Source organism: Trichoderma asperellum, chromosome 5, assembly GCF_020647865.1.
Source record: "Trichoderma asperellum chromosome 5, complete sequence".
Lineage (NCBI taxonomy): Eukaryota > Fungi > Ascomycota > Sordariomycetes > Hypocreales > Hypocreaceae > Trichoderma > Trichoderma asperellum.
Genome location: NC_089419.1, coordinates 1,860,921 through 1,876,745, shown reverse-complemented (window position 1 = coordinate 1,876,745; position 15,825 = coordinate 1,860,921). Strand labels below are relative to the sequence as shown.

At 48.2% G+C, this 15,825-nt stretch overlaps 5 protein-coding genes across 5 annotated transcripts; 2 read left to right on the top strand and 3 right to left on the bottom strand.

Annotated features, from left to right (window-relative positions):
* Window positions 1-271: 271 nt before the first annotated feature.
* Window positions 272-3,315, bottom strand: TrAFT101_008780 (uncharacterized protein). Its single transcript, XM_024899884.2, has 3 exons — window positions 3,112-3,315; window positions 3,024-3,051; window positions 272-2,970 (listed from the first exon to the last, which is right to left on the bottom strand). The coding sequence occupies exons 1-3, from the start codon at window positions 3,286-3,288 to the stop codon at window positions 446-448; spliced, it is 2,730 nt and encodes a 909-aa protein (XP_024761794.2). The 5' UTR covers window positions 3,289-3,315; the 3' UTR covers window positions 272-445.
* Window positions 3,316-3,503: 188 nt separating this feature from the next.
* On the top strand, window positions 3,504-5,929 carry TrAFT101_008779 (uncharacterized protein). Its single transcript, XM_024899883.2, has 4 exons — window positions 3,504-3,693; window positions 3,744-4,061; window positions 4,120-4,298; window positions 4,361-5,929. The coding sequence occupies exons 1-4, from the start codon at window positions 3,658-3,660 to the stop codon at window positions 5,349-5,351; spliced, it is 1,524 nt and encodes a 507-aa protein (XP_024761795.1). The 5' UTR covers window positions 3,504-3,657; the 3' UTR covers window positions 5,352-5,929.
* A 2,054-nt stretch (window positions 5,930-7,983) lies between these two features.
* Window positions 7,984-9,847, top strand: TrAFT101_008778 (uncharacterized protein). Its single transcript, XM_024907914.2, has 6 exons — window positions 7,984-8,190; window positions 8,258-8,630; window positions 8,684-8,731; window positions 8,796-9,011; window positions 9,103-9,317; window positions 9,374-9,847. Exons 2-6 carry the CDS (start codon window positions 8,456-8,458, stop codon window positions 9,680-9,682), a joined length of 963 nt encoding a protein of 320 aa, XP_024761796.1. The 5' UTR covers window positions 7,984-8,190; window positions 8,258-8,455; the 3' UTR covers window positions 9,683-9,847.
* Window positions 9,848-11,896: 2,049 nt separating this feature from the next.
* On the bottom strand, window positions 11,897-12,764 carry TrAFT101_008777 (uncharacterized protein). The gene has a single exon (XM_024907915.2). The coding sequence runs from the start codon at window positions 12,611-12,613 to the stop codon at window positions 11,990-11,992; it is 624 nt and encodes a 207-aa protein (XP_024761797.1). The 5' UTR covers window positions 12,614-12,764; the 3' UTR covers window positions 11,897-11,989.
* A 186-nt stretch (window positions 12,765-12,950) lies between these two features.
* MCM5 (minichromosome maintenance protein 5) lies at window positions 12,951-15,548 on the bottom strand. The gene is made up of 4 exons (XM_024903710.2): window positions 15,301-15,548; window positions 15,113-15,239; window positions 13,642-15,050; window positions 12,951-13,579 (listed from the first exon to the last, which is right to left on the bottom strand). The coding sequence occupies exons 1-4, from the start codon at window positions 15,435-15,437 to the stop codon at window positions 13,087-13,089; spliced, it is 2,166 nt and encodes a 721-aa protein (XP_024761798.1). The 5' UTR covers window positions 15,438-15,548; the 3' UTR covers window positions 12,951-13,086.
* Between the last annotated feature and the right edge of the window lie 277 nt (window positions 15,549-15,825).

Sequence of the window (15,825 nt, the reverse complement as noted above, 5' to 3'; positions counted from 1 at the left end):
TTTGTGGACAGCTGAATGGGAATTTATAAAATTAAAAAAAAAAAAACTTAACCTGTAATAAGTTATTGTTATTTTTGTTTTTATTTTTTTTCTTCCTTTTCTTCCTTTTCTTTTTTTTTTTTTTTTTTTTTTGAAATAAAATACATCGGTATATTAATGTATTTCACTATGCCGAGGTATGTTCTACTGACAGTTCTGTCCTGTTGGGCTTCGAGCGTGACAATATTCAAGTAGATTCGATCATCGATGCATCCATAATAGGTACCTATATATACATTGTGTGTATTACTGTTTTTTATCTAACCTTTGCGCTATATATGATAATTTCACAAATATTTCCCCACATCTCCTCAGCCAGTCATTCAGACACTCCCCATATTAGTAGAGAGAGACGCACAGAGACAGAGGCCTTTCTAAGGTATAACGTTTTCTCCATATAAAACCTTTAGCCAATCATGATAGTATCCGTACTCGAGGATACATCGCCCTGGAGCGTGGGAGCGAGGCTGTCCATTTCTTGCAGAGTATACTCTACCAGATAACTCTCATCCACCAACTCCTCCATGCGTTTGTAGTGTCTTTCCGTATACACTCGTAGGCCATGCAGGACATCTTTCAAGCTCTTTTCTCCTCGTGAGCCCTTGACTTGCAAGTTGGAAAATTTAGAGGCCGGATAGCTCTTGATCAGCGTCCGTAATATACGCTGCGCTACGGGGGCTGTACGAGCGTTCGTGTTCCAGTCCCGCAATCTTAATAGCAGCAGGTATATCTGATCATCGGAAAGTGTTGCCAGTACTTGGTCCACGGCCTTGATGCCGCACAGACTGCCCTGCTCGGGCTTGCTCGTCGTTACAACAGAGGTAAAAAGGCTGAGTAAACGGCCAGGGTGATTCAGCTGCAGGGCCAGAGTGATGGCTTCTCTGTAAGACCCAGCGTGCATATGGTTCTCGAGCTCTTGTTCTTGCTCGATGAGCTTCAGCGCCGCTTGAGATGCTGCCGCCTGGGTTTCGGACGTTGTGTCTTTCCAGAATGTAACTGTAGAATCACCACTGCCAGAGACCACAGCATTGGTATCTGGGTGTACAGCCAAGGCCCAAACCCGGTCTTCATGGTTATCCAAAGTACACTCAGCTTCTCCAGAGTTTGCATTCCAAATCTTGACGAGCCCATCGCCACCCGCACTGGCGAACTGAACCAATCCTTTCGATTGCTCTGGACGCGATGCCATGCTAAGCCAAGCTACTTTGAGCACGCTGTTAGAATGGCCCTCGAAGGTACGGATGCAGGCATAATCCGCAAGGTTCCAGAGCTTGATGCTTTTATCACCGCTGCCTGTCAAGACGACGCCCTTGCCTGTGATGGGGCCATCCTCGCCTTGCAAGGCTGGCATATGAGCTGGAGAGAATTGGACCGTCCATACTCCTCGCTTGTGGCCGCGAAGAATACCTTGAACTTCTCCTTCTTCTACAGACCACACCTTGACTGTCTTATCTTGTGAAGCAGACGCAAAGAGCTGACCCGCATGATGCACAGTAATTGCATTGATGTCTTTGTCATGGGCTTTTCTTGTGAAAGCAGATCTCGCATTCGTTTTTTGATCCCGTTGCTGGGGAGTTCGGGGAATTTCCCACTTCTTGATTGTTTGGTCTTGTGATCCAGTGATTAGGAAAGGCGGAGGATGGTTGAGAGGGTCAGTTCGCGCCGCCGAGCCTTCAGCGGGAAGAGTGCGAGGTAAAGCCACAGCGCCAAGCGACTCTGCATGGCCTGAAAAAGTGGCCCAGCAAATATGAGAATTATTGGCAGGGTCGATTCTCCATAGCTTTGCAGTATTGTCTTTGGCTCCAGTGGCAACCCAGTGTCCGGACCAGTCGACATCTAGAGCAATCACAATGTCGTCGTGTCCTCGTAGGAGGGCCACATCTTGACCAAAGTATGGAGTCTCTGATTTTGTCCATGTCATCTCTGACGCATCTTGTTTGGACTCAGCTACAGACACCAATCGTACATCTTCTGAATTTGTTGCTAGAGAAAGTATGGAGTGGTCAGGTAGGAGATAGGCCATGTCGATGATTTCGTCATGAGTACCAGATATCCGACGGAAAGGCTCAGGTGTGGCAAAGGTTGTTGTTGAAGCTTTCGACGCCAACTCATACAGAGCCAATGTATGATCGACCTGGACTAGAAGAATGAAAGGAAGCTCTGGTCGATAAATACCGGCAACGATTCCTTCTTCTTCGCTCTTTGCAGATTGCTTCGGGGTCAGCTCGGCACCCTTGTCGGTATCCCAGATGCGAAGACATCCATTTGCTCCAGCAGAGTAGGTGAGGTTTCCATCATCCAAGAAGCCTGCGGCTTCCACAAGCTCGAGACATGGAACGACTTTTCGAATCTTCCACGACTTCGCATCCCACCAAATGAGAGTCTTGTCTCTGCTAGCCGTAACAATGGCATGCTGTGTTGGCGAGTAGTCAATTGCTTGTACATCAGACACATGAGAATCCAAATTTGCGATGCAGCTCCTCTTATTCAAGTCCCAAATTCGCACCTTTCCGTCTTGGCTACCCGAAGCCAGTCGGAAGTTTGTGGTTGTGGCATTGTCTGTCTCTTCCTCGTCCTCTTCGTCTGCTGCCTTGGGCTGGCTCTTCGCTCCTTTGGAATTGCGGTTCGACGCGGATCGTGCTGCGACCTCAAAAAAGCGCAGCGCAGAAACTAATACTGACGGTCCACGGAAAGTATGTGTAACATAGCCACCGCCAATGTCCCAAACCTTTATTACACCATCGGTTCCGCCGGTCGCAAGGAGAGTGCCGGTGCGATCAACCGCGATAACGATGACTGGAGTTGTGTGAGGCTTTAGTGTACGCGCTAGTGATGCTTCGATCGAATCGCCTTCCGAGGACCATTTGAGCGTGAAGATTCTCATAGACAATGATCGCGAACAAATGATAAGATGGGAACCAGACGGCGTTACTAGACGAGTGTTAATATTTGCTCTCCGTCAATGACATATAAGTTTTACGAACGTGTCAACGTCGAAATAGCTTCTCCATCCTTTGTCTCAATTAGCTTTTTCGTTCATTCAATTTTGCAGACTCGCGGGGCATCACTTACGCCCTCAATCTGTGCTAGATGTTTGCCATTGGAGGGATTCGTGAGGATCGCATCTTCGCCCAAAGTCGTTGCTAAAATTTGCGCTTTGTTGTCAATCGCAACAGAGCCTCCGGTATAGATCGGCCGTATGACACGCTCGACGTCGAATGTCGTCTTCAATGGCTGTTTTGTCGCCATGTTCGCTTCGTCACTCCTCGTGTTAAGAAATCTGGAAGGATATGCGCCAGTCCATGAATTTTTTGACCTGTATGCCGATAAGGATAACGATAAGAAATTGCTGCATGCTTGTTCCACTAGCGCAAGCCAATGCAAGCGGCTCCCAAGTATCATCCACTGTTTATCCGACGCCCCCGGTACACTCCACTCCACTTGCCCGTCATGGGTAGCTACGCATTGGTGTTGCGCCGGAGCAAAGAAGGAGAGGATGACGGAGGGTAAAGCGCGCGGCCCAATAGTCTTGCGCTCCATCTCAAACTTGACATCCGCAGAGCATGCCTGCGTGAGTTGCCATGGTGAGAAGCTGCTTTGCTTCTGAAGCTATTCGCTATGGGGATGCAAGGCCCGCTTATGGCGCAGGCCCTGGTATGAGATGATAAAGCCCATCTCAGACGTATCATTGCTAACATTGCTAGGGCCGTTCGCCATATGATGATGTAGTTCAGGGCGAAGGTGAAGATGACTCGCGGGTTCCAACCCAGCAGTACGACCATGGCGGGCGTCCAGTCAATCCCGACACCATGAGGATCAACAGAGACATCATCAGATCACACAACCAGGTGATGTTTATCATCGGCATCGCAGAGCCCGAAAATCCGGGCCCTGAAGTAGACTTGCAGAGACGGCATGGTATGTACGAAGAAGCTATTGGCCTTAAATTGGCATCATCAGCAAAACGCTGCGTGGAAGCGGTTGGAGTTTTTGGTATCAACGGCCTTAGAGACCGGATTCTGGTGAGGAGCCTCTCTAAATGACGGACTGTATCTATGCATACTAATCTGATATTCATAGATCTATAAACGATACTCCAAGATCCCGTTTTGGGAGCTTTATCAGCAGGCGCGTCGCGATTTCTCATTTTCTAGAGATATCTTCCCTGGCGCTCCGGCAAACCTTTTGTCGAACTACATTGAGTTCTCAGTCGCCCGGCTTTGGCTTGGCGAACAAGAAAAGCTTGGTGCCAGGCGTTTGTAAGTCCCATTGCGCTCTTCACAATAGCATGCCTCGCAAGGTTACTGACTGTTCATCTCAGTGTCCACGAAGCCTGGTCGTACATTCGCGTTCACTTAGAGTTACATATATCACTACAAAGGCTTGGCCTAATACCGAGCCACCAATGGCTACCCAGCCCGTCCTTTTTCATTCCTTTTACAGAATCGTCGCCCATCGTTGCCCCACCTCCTCTTGAAGGCTTTGGAGTTTCTTCGGTTTTGCAATGGCTAGGCGGTCTGCTCATATGTAATGCCCCATTCCTCGTCTTTGTCATGACTCAAAGAATGGTTCGCGATTGGAAGCCACATATATGGGCTGAGACTTTCAAGCGCCTGCCGAGCACCGTATTTCATGGCAAAACAATCCCTCAAGCTCCACCGTCGATATCACAATCTTTCGCAAACGAGGCTACTAGCGAGATCCATTCTAATGAAGGAGGAACGCCTGTTGCGCCTGTGGAGAGCCAACTCCCAACTGACACTAGCAATGCAGATGCTGTGCGTAGGCCAAGTATATTTTCGGCGAGAGGGGATGATTATGGGAGCGATGAAGAGGACAATGATGGCATAAGGGCCACTCTTATCAGCTTTGATGTGGAGGCAACCGAATCGACTGATGCACCTCAGGGCTTATGGAGTGCCGAATTAAGGCCAAGCGTTGCTAATACGGACTCGAGGGCCTCTATCAGCTCTCAACCTACATACCTGGATACGCTTCTCACACAAATACCAGCGCTCCTGGCGTCGCACATGCTGTCTAATTCGATAACACGGCTCCTAATGACTCCTTATGATGCAACAGCCCTACGTCTAGTGGCCCGGGCGTTCTGCTTGCGAAATGGCTTACCCTGCGAAGATATATGCCAAACAAACCTGCTGAGCGGCCTCTCTTGGACGTCAGCCATGAATTATTTGTGGACTGAGTTCATTCATCTCCTTCTTACTACAGAAGTTTGGGCTGTTTTCACTGGCCTCTCTCAATGGTACCACTTTTCGGAAGAGGAGTGGGCTGCCGAAGAAGCTAAGACATAGAAACATATAGGTTAGTGCTTTTGCAGCTTCTATCTATAGCATCATGTTTGCCGGCATGAACATCACCTGGACCACCCCTGGATTGTCTCTAAGCTAGATAGAGTCAGATTCGGATAAACAAGGTGAGATGAGATTCGAGGACCTAGCCTCTCTCTGCGCCAATCCTATGCGGCGGCTGATGAATTCTAGACTGCGGAGTACACACGAAAGTCGGCAGCAGTGATCCGGATAGCCACGTTTATTCCACAGAGTGACAGGGAGCAGCTGTCAGAGAGCGGAGCCCAGTTCCTTTCGGCCCCGCTCTCCGGTGAACTTTGTTGCTTAATGCACCTTGCCGAATCACATGCCTGGATTTGCTGTACCTAGTTAGAATCATTGGATGGAATGGATGAAGCATGAAACGTGGCGCTTAAATTTAAATACTCCTTGTAAGCTTTCTGGGGCTCTGGAGTTCGAGGATTATGCATTGGCTTATGGTACCGTATCCTTTTTATGCAACGCTTATGTTCATACTTGTAGGAGCTATCTTGTGAGTAATTGGAATACATATCTTCGTTCTTTCCTTATCCCTCAACAACGCTCTCTTTGGAACTTTAGCTCTCTCTTTGTGTGTATGCTGTAGGCAGCAGGCGTTGAAATGGAATACTATAGCGGGTAAGAAGCTGCCGCTACTATATGAAAGGCGCATTATTATCCAACGTTAAGTAGCTTATGTCGTGTCATTCATCCATCTAATGCCGAAGTAACCTAAGCCTGCTCGGGCTGCCCACGTTCTTTTAACGGTAGCAGTATATTTTCTGTGTCTAGTTAGCAGCCACTATTACCAAGACCGTTCGGTAGAATTCACGGTACTGATAGTAATACTATTGACTCAAATGTTGAAGCGAAGGATTTGGATTTATCCACTCTTGACATGGGTCCTCGCGCCGAATTAGTGTCACCCGGCACTTATAAAGGGGCAGAGTATTAGTAGTTTAGACTGGGGTTTTCGCCTCAATAATATGTGGACTATGCGGCAGCAACTCCATCGCTCACATTGCCTACTGGACTTATTATACTCTTGCTTGCTGGGATATCTACCCCTGCCTTGAAGTGGTGAACACGTATTTTTCTTTCTTTTCTTTTTCTTTTCTGTTGAGCGTTAGCTTCGAGCAAGATGTGACATTTAGTTGCAGAAATCCCTGCTATAGTGATGAACCCCCCCCTTCTAAACACAAAAAGATAGAGACAGGGGGGGTAAAGTCTAGATATATAAGAGGGCTGAATCTCCAGCTTTTTAATCACATTACAATCTTTATACATATTTATTTGAGTCACTGGCCTTGATATCTAGCAAAATCGTCTCCCAACAACGCCTTGACCATATCAAAGTCACCGCTGCGTTTGATTCAAATCGCCAACAATGCCTAGTATGTTCCGATTTCACCAGAACAATACATGACGCAGATCTTACAACTTCCTTTTAGCTATAGTGATCGACCATCCACCGCAGCCTACCGAAGCGAAGCCCGTTGATGAAGAAAGAGAGACAGGCACTATAATAATCGTACCGAAGCCACCACCAACATAAGTATACGTCGTTATAGGTTTCCAATGCGGGACTGAGTTTTCACGTTGCTTTCTAAAGCTTTACCCACTGAGCTACTGCCTTCAAGCATTCTTCTTTATCCGAATTGCTTTTTTCGGTATCCAGTTTGCAAGTTCCGAGCCTTACAAGCAAGCTGAAGCGCCAGTCTCAAATCAACATCACCAAACTCTCTGTCAATATTTAAAATGCTGAAATGGAAGAGAACATTGGTTGAGCGGCCACGGATGCCATACCAGAAAACACCGCCGGTATCACCGTCATATGCCATCCGCCTAGGGATGTATACTATTAGAGCAGTCATAGGGATTTGAATTACCTACATAATAGATAATACATCGTCTATTCACACTAGATTATTGTACCCTCTTATCATGACGTTCAGGACTGATCTATACATACCCTTTGAAGCCATCATTACCTCTCGGAAAGTTCAATAAGTAGCATTCACATTTACGCTGAGCTGGCAATGACCCATTCATCTAGTGACTGTTTCTTGCTACATTACAATTATATAGCCCATTTTCTGTTTATTATGCCTTCTTGAAGTGCGTTTCCATTACTGCTATGCTTTAGCGTGCCTCATTATCTTAATATGAAGCTGCCTCCGCTGATTTTAGCCAGTGATATTTCTTGCAGCTAGTGACCTGTTATCTAACCATACGATATTAAATAGTAAAATAGGCGGCCTTTTAATTAATTGTACTTCTTGCTTGTCTCCCGAAGAAGCCTTGCGCTTGCGACAGCTGTTCTAAAGTAGTTGTGGCAACTAGTCTTTATTCTTGCCAACTCTTCGTCGGGTAGCAAGTCAAATAATATGACTGGTAGGAATGAGGATGCGAACGAAGATGCTGCGATATAGCTAATATGTAGAAATGGAATATTCGATGTCGTCTGGTGCGGCTACGGATAAACAATCCACACGACGACTACTATTCGCTCACCAAGTTGTAGGGAGGCAAACTCAACCCATTGGCTGCCGTAGGCGCGCGTACCTGTCCCGTCTTACATGAGGCAATTGACCTACACAGCTTGTACAAGGCAAATTGCGCACGATGCCTTTGTTGGCGCAGCCTGCTCCTCGTTCGATGCGATTTGATGGCTTAGATCTCTCGATGAGGCCATGGGGGGGCAGCGGTGGCATCCACTGGGCCGCAATAAAGAATCCTGCTGTTGACGTGGCTATACCACTTTGAATGGAGGGCGTGCAAATAGGCGTGATGCTTTTCCATCCGCATCGGAAGAGAACTTTCGGTGAGTTGCAAGAGCAAGTGCATTTTCCGCTGTTTTGCGCCGACAGCTAATATATGCGGCTGCAAAGCGACGATGACGGTGTGGAGGCATAAAATTATATAAAGGACTTGATGGCATGAGGTCTCCATGTGCGATGCAGTTCACTTTGTAGCCGCAAGAACTTATCCACTGGCCCTAGAAGCATTCTCAAAAGACGAAAAAAAAAAAAAAAAAAAAAAAAAGAAAACAAAAGAAAACAAAACCACGTTTACGACACAACACAAACATGTCCGCCTTGCCCGTTCCTGTTAGAGATTTCACATCTTTGATGAAGACGCTGTTTAGCCCTTCTGGGGATAATCGTTCGGCCACAATGAATGAAACACCAGATGTCGAGCAAGCTCGTCACCAGGAGCTCGATCATGGCCATTGCCAACAACAGCAGTGTCGTGGCGATGAAGGTACGGAAAACATCATTTGCCAACGACATCCCATAATGCTAAAGACCACAAAGGTCGCAGCGGTAATGTTGCTTCTGCTGCAGAATCCAAGCCCACTTGCGGTACTACCAGACCTATATCCTGCTCAAGTTGATCTCCAGTAGATATCTAACCAACATACAATAGAACCTGGCGGTGCCCTTGATATAGCGGAGCTCCAGGCATCGGACTCAGCCTACCAAATTGCAGCAGAGATACATGACATCTTCTCCTACGTTACACGGAAACAATATTTGGGGATCAAGCGTGTTTGGAAAGAGACAGTCTTTGCTATCAAATCGGATGACAGCAGTTTGGAAGAAGAACTGTTAATACGTCTAGAGCAACAGTGCCATGCCTATTGTAAGTCTGAAGCATCCTAGGAAATATCATCACTTATTGCTATTATTACTTTCTTTTCGTCATGAGTAAAGGCTAATTGAACTGGCAATAGACGACTCCATATTGAAGCAGAGTTGGGTCAACCATCTCTCAAGGGGCAGCAAGGCGATATGCGAAAAGTTTATATACGAGCAGAAAACCAAGCTTGGCGCTGATGTAGAGCACATTGAAGAGAATCCATCGTGCTATATATTTTACGGGCAGCACGATGTGCCTCATGCTGCAGCGCGGAGATTTCTAGAATTCTCGTGGGTGTATCGGTCGTTGGTGGGTGCCCTTCATAAATTCCATATTTTGAATCGCCTGGCTCACTCTTCATCTAGGCAATGTTCCAGAGAAAAACCACCAGTAGCAAAGATGCAGACTACATCCACTTTGCAGACGAGGTTATTCTTGTCATCAAGATGCTGCTGATGCTGTTGATCATTATTGTCTTTGTCTATGTGCCTGTGATTATATCTGGACTGGGGGTGGTGAGTTCGCAGGTCGGAATCTCTATCCTATACTTCGCGTCCATATCGCTGAGCTGCGTCGTCACAACATTGACGCTGGATGTCAACACGGCATTGGCCGTGGACCTGGCGTACGCTGGCATACTGGGAAACGTCTTATTCCAAAAAGGTGCTGCTTAAATTTAGCACAAGCCATGGACATTCACGCGGCATCGGAGTTTAGGGAGGTCGGGTCGGCGTATGGGGGTAGGGGTAGGAGATGGATAGGATCTACAGCGGAATAGAGATGCGATGGCCTAGATAGAGTAACAATAATTTTACCAAACTGCTTCAAAAGAGACGAGCTAGTATCTACACTTGGCACAATATGTGATTTCGTCGAGAACCGTATCCAAGATGAGTCTCATGACAACAAACCTACGACCATGGGCCAACGCGTGTCCAAGCGCGAACAGGTGTATATTCCTCCGCTTCTCTCTAAATCGTATATGAAGGACAAGGTATGGAACAGCGGTTAACCAGGTACCGTCTCTGTTGGGGCCAACGAATAGAATCCTTGCCTCGCTAACTGCTCCCTCGAAGTACGTCGCAGTTGTGGCGTCGACGGAGGTGATTCCGCATGGCTGGCCGCTTAGGGTGGCCGGTAAGGCAACCGTCTAAGGCAACCGTCCTAGTGTAGTGCGAGGCAACATGCAATTTCGCTCCTGCATGTAGGCATGTATATGTATGCACATGCACGGATAGTACGAGGGTAGAGTGCAGAGCCGCCTGGTGACTTGTCACGCTGGGGATGAAGAGAGAAGAGACCGCCTGCTGCGTAAGCCTTTTCTTCCATTCTGGTAGCACGTTCTTCTTGGAGTCTCTTTTCCAGACTTTGATCACCTGTCGAATGTCGCCTACACCGCGTTGCCCTCTAATGAGCGTGTCATAGTAGCTCGGCCCCAGAGTATGAGGCTTGGCCTCGAGCAGTCGGTCAAGATAAGAGACGCCTTGGCTTGTTGAAAGCAGGTAAGCCAAACTACGTGGCTAGTGGTATGATCGTTGTAATAAGAATAGCGCTAGCATGATAGCTCGAGATGCTAGGGACGACCCTATCCTACACTCATCATTCTGAGAACGCGTTAGCAGTCACTAACAAGCTGTCTTAGTTCTATCGGCGCACGATATGATCTTGCTACGACACGCAATAGACAAGTATCAGTCTAGGTTGACTCTTCCTGTTACGGACTACGACAACAGATGGCCGGATGCTTGACCCTTGGGTAGTGGTTTGGGTTCCAATGTCGGATCGCAAGGCTCCCTAGCCTGTAAAACCCGATCTTTGCGGAGTTTAGATCGGCCGATATGAAGCAGCAATGACGCAGATATGAAGGCTTCAAAGTCAAGTCCCAAGAAGAACAGTTAGCCTCAGGTCGTCGGCCAGCAAAGAGTCCTACTCGCCCTGCCAAGATGCTGAGGGTGGGCATAAGCAGCAGCAATGAATAGAGCAGGAGCGGGAGAGCATCCCAAGCTATGCAGCTTGCATGAGTCTTGCAAACGCATCTCTCCGACACCTGCCAACCATTCTGCGCCGCTGCCCTCTCATATGAGCTGTTCATCTTATCTCTTGCAGGTAATGATCCATCTCAGCCTCTCCGCCTGACCCCTCGAAGCACCATGAACAGTCTCGACCGGAGAGGCAGGGAGAGAGACAGCTTTCAGAAATGGGGCTCAGCCCAGAGATATACAACGTTTTGACACATGAATGGCCTGAGCCACTGCTCGAGCGGTGAGAGGAACACCTATCCAGAGCCGTCCAGCTACACCCATTCATATGTCAGCGGCCAATAACAGAGGGCTAGTATAACTTGTTGGCCATACTCTTTCTGCTTAACACCGGGGTCTGCGTCCAAAGTGCTAATCAAGTACGTCTCATGTTGCATTGCATCGTCGATCACTGGCCCTGGTGCTCGCAATGACGATGAATCCCATTGTTTCTTACCACAAAGAGGCTGGCGGCTAGGATCTCCTCGACTCTTCCTGCACGACACTCTGTCCTGCGCCACCCCCGATTTCGCCAAAGCCAGGGCGGTCGAAGATAAACGCACCTCCTCAGCTGACTGAATGGCGCTAGACGTGAAATCCTCAGCCGCTCGGTTGGCACATCGTGACTGGCTGGATGCTAAAGTGGCGGCCGGGGACGCCGTTGATCAGGCTCTGGATCCAAGATGGGCTCAAAGGGCTATCTAAGCGCGCGCGCGTGCGCAGCTATCTGGAATAGGAATCTTAGACGCGATGGTGTGATGGTGTTTGGCCAACAACCGCGCGGAGAATTATAATGGCTGGAATAGGTAGGTAGGCGTGGCACACACTGTCTCTTTTTAAGTGTAAGTGTACATGGAATTGGTTTAGAGACAGGGATAGCTTTGTATTTGAACAAAATAAATGCTAATGAATGAAACGGAATTGTGTCAATTTATATCAACAGTCGTCATACTGAAAGCATCTTCATTGCTTGATGTCGCTTCTGAGAATCCCCCAGATGGTCTCGTCAAGAATCTCGCCGTTCTTCTCCGACATCCCTCTTCTCCGCCCCTCCAGCGTAAACCCGCATTTTCGCAAAACGTTCTGGCTCGCTTCATTCCTCGCATAGACCATCGCCTCGATTCTGTTCAGCCGCGGCCACGTCTCAAAGGCCCATGGCACAATGGCCTTGGCAAACTCGGTTGCATAGCCGTGGCCCCAGGCAGATGGTGTGAGCCAGTAGCCCAGCTCCCAGGTGCGGTAATAGACGTCGCCCTTGGACTCTAAGCCTGCACCACCAATGAATAGCGGCTCGTCGGATGTGTTGTGGCCGGCGTTGGGCTTGACGAATATTGCTACAGCACTGGGGTATCCTTCAGGAGAGAAGGTGTAATTGGTGAGGTAGTCTTCGGCATCGGCGTAGCTGTACGGCATAGGAAATCGGTCTCGTAGGTTTTCTGCGACTGAGGGATAGTTGGCCGCCTTGGCAAGAGCCGGCGCATCTGAGATGCTCCAGCGGCGGATGATGAGGTTGGCAGTTTCGACGAGGACGGTGCCGGGCTCGTTGCTGGGGAGAGCAGGAGACGAGAGGACTTTATCTGGAGCCATTGTTGATATTTTAATTCTAATTTTTTGCTTTTTTTTTCCCCCCTTCTTCTTGCTGCTACGATATTACTTTGATATGTAAAGGATTAAGTTTTCAATCTCTGGACGAAGCGAGGAGCTGGGCATTATATACATTTTCCTGAAGCTACATGGCCTTGAAGAGATTCCCCGGTTGATGAGTCAAGAGGGGGATGACTGAAGTTGAAGACAGTTTATGTACTAGGTTGGTACTAGGCATGAGTCAAATGAAGGATGCGCGCTAATCAACACGGCCAGCGACGGCGATAATTCACATGAAGGGCGGCATCCGCAGGTTTACGCCAAAAAGGGAATCTCTATAGCTACTTGCATTACCCCAAAATCTCATTTTATTTTAACCTGGTGTTAAGGTCATCCTTAGAAGTGACGCGATCCTATATAGAGCGTAAAACATGTATCGTCAAACATTTAATTAACAAAGAGCCACCTCCGCCATATTAAGCTCCGTTGCGGTAGACCTGCGCTCCCTGGTTCCTAAACATAATTGTATCTTTCCGTTGTAGCAGCATGAGCGCTCGGTTCAAAGCCTGTTCGCTGTATCCCTTTCCTTCCACCATTTCTCTTCGTAGTGTGGCTAAGCTGGTGCTCCATCCAATGGGTAGTCGTCGCTTCAGCTCAGCTTCAAGCCGGCTAACCTCGTCATTCATTTCTCGGCTGCCTTGGTTGCTGCCCTGATTTACGGCATCCATGGTAGAGCACAAGAAGAGGCGGATGGCCTCGTCGACGTGGGCCTCGGTAGCAATTGGGGAGAGAGTTAATTTGGCGAGTGATTCTGTGATTCGGACAATGGCCTCGAGTTGACGGACTGTGATGGGGATGGATGATCGTGTGTTGGCTTCAATCTCTGCGGCGTGAACTTGACGTCGGATAGACACGAAATGTGATGATAGTTTCTCGGCGGCTTCAGGACTGAGTCGAGGAGCACAGCGGCTGGAGAAAGTATGTCAGTAATGCGTTATATGGTCAGCATAGAAAAAAAACAGCAAACTTACGTTTTACAATAGGTAATATATCGCCGCATCTTCTGTACGGGAATCTCAGACTCGGCCACATCCTCAGCACCCCGGCCATCCATATGGATACCCATGACATGCTTTGCCATTCTTTCGTCTTTTTCACGGGTATGCTCATCCTTGACAATGAAGATCATGTCAAAACGAGACAGAATGGTAGTTTGGAAATCGATATTCTCTCCGGGAGTCTTCATGTCGTCGTATCGTCCGAAAATGGGGTTGGCAGCGGCGAGAACAGACGTTCTAGCATTAAGGATGGTTGTAATACCAGCTTTGGCAATTGAGATTGTTTGCTGTTCCATAGCTTCGTGGATGGCCACCCGGTCTTCATCTCGCATCTTGTCAAACTCATCAATACATACAACACCACCGTCAGCGAGCACCATGGCACCGCCTTCCAGATAAAACTCTCTTGTCGACTGATCTCGCTGAACAGAGGCCGTTAAACCAGCTGCTGATGAACCTTTTCCGGACGTATAGATGGAGATTGGCGCTGCCTTCTCGACGAATTTTAAAAGTTGTGATTTTGCCGTACCAGGGTCACCAAGAAGCAGAACGTTGATGTCACCCCTTAGCCTCATTCCATCGGGCAAAATTTTCTTTGATCCGCCCATCAGAAGACAGAGAATAGCCTTCTTGATATCTCGGTTTCCATAAATGGATGGTGCGATACAATCGGCCATGATGTTATACAGATCTGGTCGTCTGCTAAGTTCTAGGAATTCCTGTTCTTCCTCTTCAGAAAATGTAGCATTTCCTTTGGCGGCTTGGTCAATGTCGGTTTGGATTCCCACCGCTCTGAGATATGGTGTTCTAATAGCAACGGCGCCTCCTGTCGATGAGTTTTTGGATGCCTTGTTTTGGTAAATAGAAAAGATACCCATGACAGTGCACCGAGAGCCAGGAACTACCCGATTCGTTAGGTATCTGTCGGCAGTGATGAGTACATGTCGTGGCAGTTCTCCCACAGGCACCTGGTCTGGTGCCTCTTGGAGCTTAATAACTTGCTGATCAACAAATCGGCATTTTTCATGTAGAACAAAGTATGGGTCTAGCGGGCATGCGGGCGTAGGGTCTTTGGGCAGACGTTTTCGCCCGCATTGTCTAGGTAGCGTGACTCCTGTGAAGCCGCCGACGATGGGAAGCGCTGTTGAGTAGCTGCAGTTTCTGCACTGGATACATAGCTCAGTTGCCTTTGAGGACATAACCGAGGCTCCGATAACTATGCCTGGAACGCGAACCATTCGAGCAATTGTCATTGAGTCGAGGTTGCGGATTGACACATCATCCGCATCGGAGTGTAGAAGAAGCTGGTGATCGGGTAGGTCGACGGTTTTTTCGTGGGGAAATACAATTCGGTGTGTACATTTCTTCAATGCTGCTTCGAACTAAAATTTGGTCCCCAATCAGCTCTATATGCCTCCTCGATTCGGCTATAGGAGGCACTTACGAGAGGAATAATTTCGGCGGGTTCCGAAACGAGCCTGTGTGCAAGTTCTTCATTAAAGTTGATTAGATCTTTGATATCGACATCGCAGTAAAATTTCTTCAGTAGCGCATTTTCTCTCAGCTGGTCTCTGCATATAAAGTCAGCCCAAGGAGTCCTTGGAGTCTTTGACTCGGAAATCTCTGCCCTACCGGTAGACGAAATTGTTGTCGAGGCGGAAGTCCAGAATGAAGGTTTCCAACTGGGATTGGAGCTGCAACCTGGTGTCGTCGGCATCGCCAAAATTGGACTCGTATACTCGAGCCGAATACACAGATTGGCGATCCATGGCGCTCGTCAGGACTCTCTATTCTGCGGAGGCTTCAACCGAAAATGAAGAACGATGGGCAATTTTCGAGGAGGAGCTGCTTCAGGCAGGTTGCGGTGGTAACCATACCCAAACTGCTGGGTACAAAAGTACTGCTAAGGTACGGAGTAGTAGCGGGGCAATCTGGCTAGAAAAAGGTACAGCACATTGTACTTCGCAGACGCGCTCTAACGACGACGCGAAACACGCGTTTAAGTGGTTGCAGCAAAGCGGGTTCGCAGCTAGAAATGGCTTAGCGTAAAGACTTTCCAGGGACCGTATCACGTGTGTTTCGGTAGAGCTTCGGGCCAGATGTAGCTGCGCTGGCGCAATGCTGACACAACTGCTGCTACGATTAGCTCGCTGATGG

What these genes read in the sequence shown, in the direction of transcription:
- TrAFT101_008780 (XM_024899884.2), bottom strand. Translation starts at nt 3,288, where the DNA reads ATGGCGACAAAACAGCCATTGAAGACGACATTCGACGTCGAGCGTGTC. An exon ending in ATCTAGCACAGATTGAGGGC is followed by an intron (nt 3,052 to 3,111) that starts GTAAGTGATGCC and finishes ATTGAGACAAAG; the next exon opens with GATGGAGAAGCTATTTCGAC. An exon ending in AGCTATTTCGACGTTGACAC is followed by an intron (nt 2,971 to 3,023) that starts GTTCGTAAAACT and finishes ACACTCGTCTAG; the next exon opens with TAACGCCGTCTGGTTCCCAT.
- TrAFT101_008779 (XM_024899883.2), top strand. Translation starts at nt 3,658, where the DNA reads ATGGGGATGCAAGGCCCGCTTATGGCGCAGGCCCTG. An exon ending in GCCTTAGAGACCGGATTCTG is followed by an intron (nt 4,062 to 4,119) that starts GTGAGGAGCCTC and finishes TGATATTCATAG; the next exon opens with ATCTATAAACGATACTCCAA. An exon ending in AAGCTTGGTGCCAGGCGTTT is followed by an intron (nt 4,299 to 4,360) that starts GTAAGTCCCATT and finishes TGTTCATCTCAG; the next exon opens with TGTCCACGAAGCCTGGTCGT.
- TrAFT101_008778 (XM_024907914.2), top strand. Translation starts at nt 8,456, where the DNA reads ATGTCCGCCTTGCCCGTTCCTGTTAGAGATTTCACATCTTTGATGAAG. An exon ending in AGAATCCAAGCCCACTTGCG is followed by an intron (nt 8,732 to 8,795) that starts GTACTACCAGAC and finishes AACATACAATAG; the next exon opens with AACCTGGCGGTGCCCTTGAT. An exon ending in CGTGGGTGTATCGGTCGTTG is followed by an intron (nt 9,318 to 9,373) that starts GTGGGTGCCCTT and finishes CTCTTCATCTAG; the next exon opens with GCAATGTTCCAGAGAAAAAC.
- TrAFT101_008777 (XM_024907915.2), bottom strand. Translation starts at nt 12,613, where the DNA reads ATGGCTCCAGATAAAGTCCTCTCGTCTCCTGCTCTCCCCAGCAACGAG.
- MCM5 (XM_024903710.2), bottom strand. Translation starts at nt 15,437, where the DNA reads ATGGATCGCCAATCTGTGTATTCGGCTCGAGTATACGAGTCCAATTTT. An exon ending in GACAACAATTTCGTCTACCG is followed by an intron (nt 15,240 to 15,300) that starts GTAGGGCAGAGA and finishes CTTTATATGCAG; the next exon opens with AGACCAGCTGAGAGAAAATG. An exon ending in TATATTACCTATTGTAAAAC is followed by an intron (nt 13,580 to 13,641) that starts GTAAGTTTGCTG and finishes TACTTTCTCCAG; the next exon opens with CCGCTGTGCTCCTCGACTCA.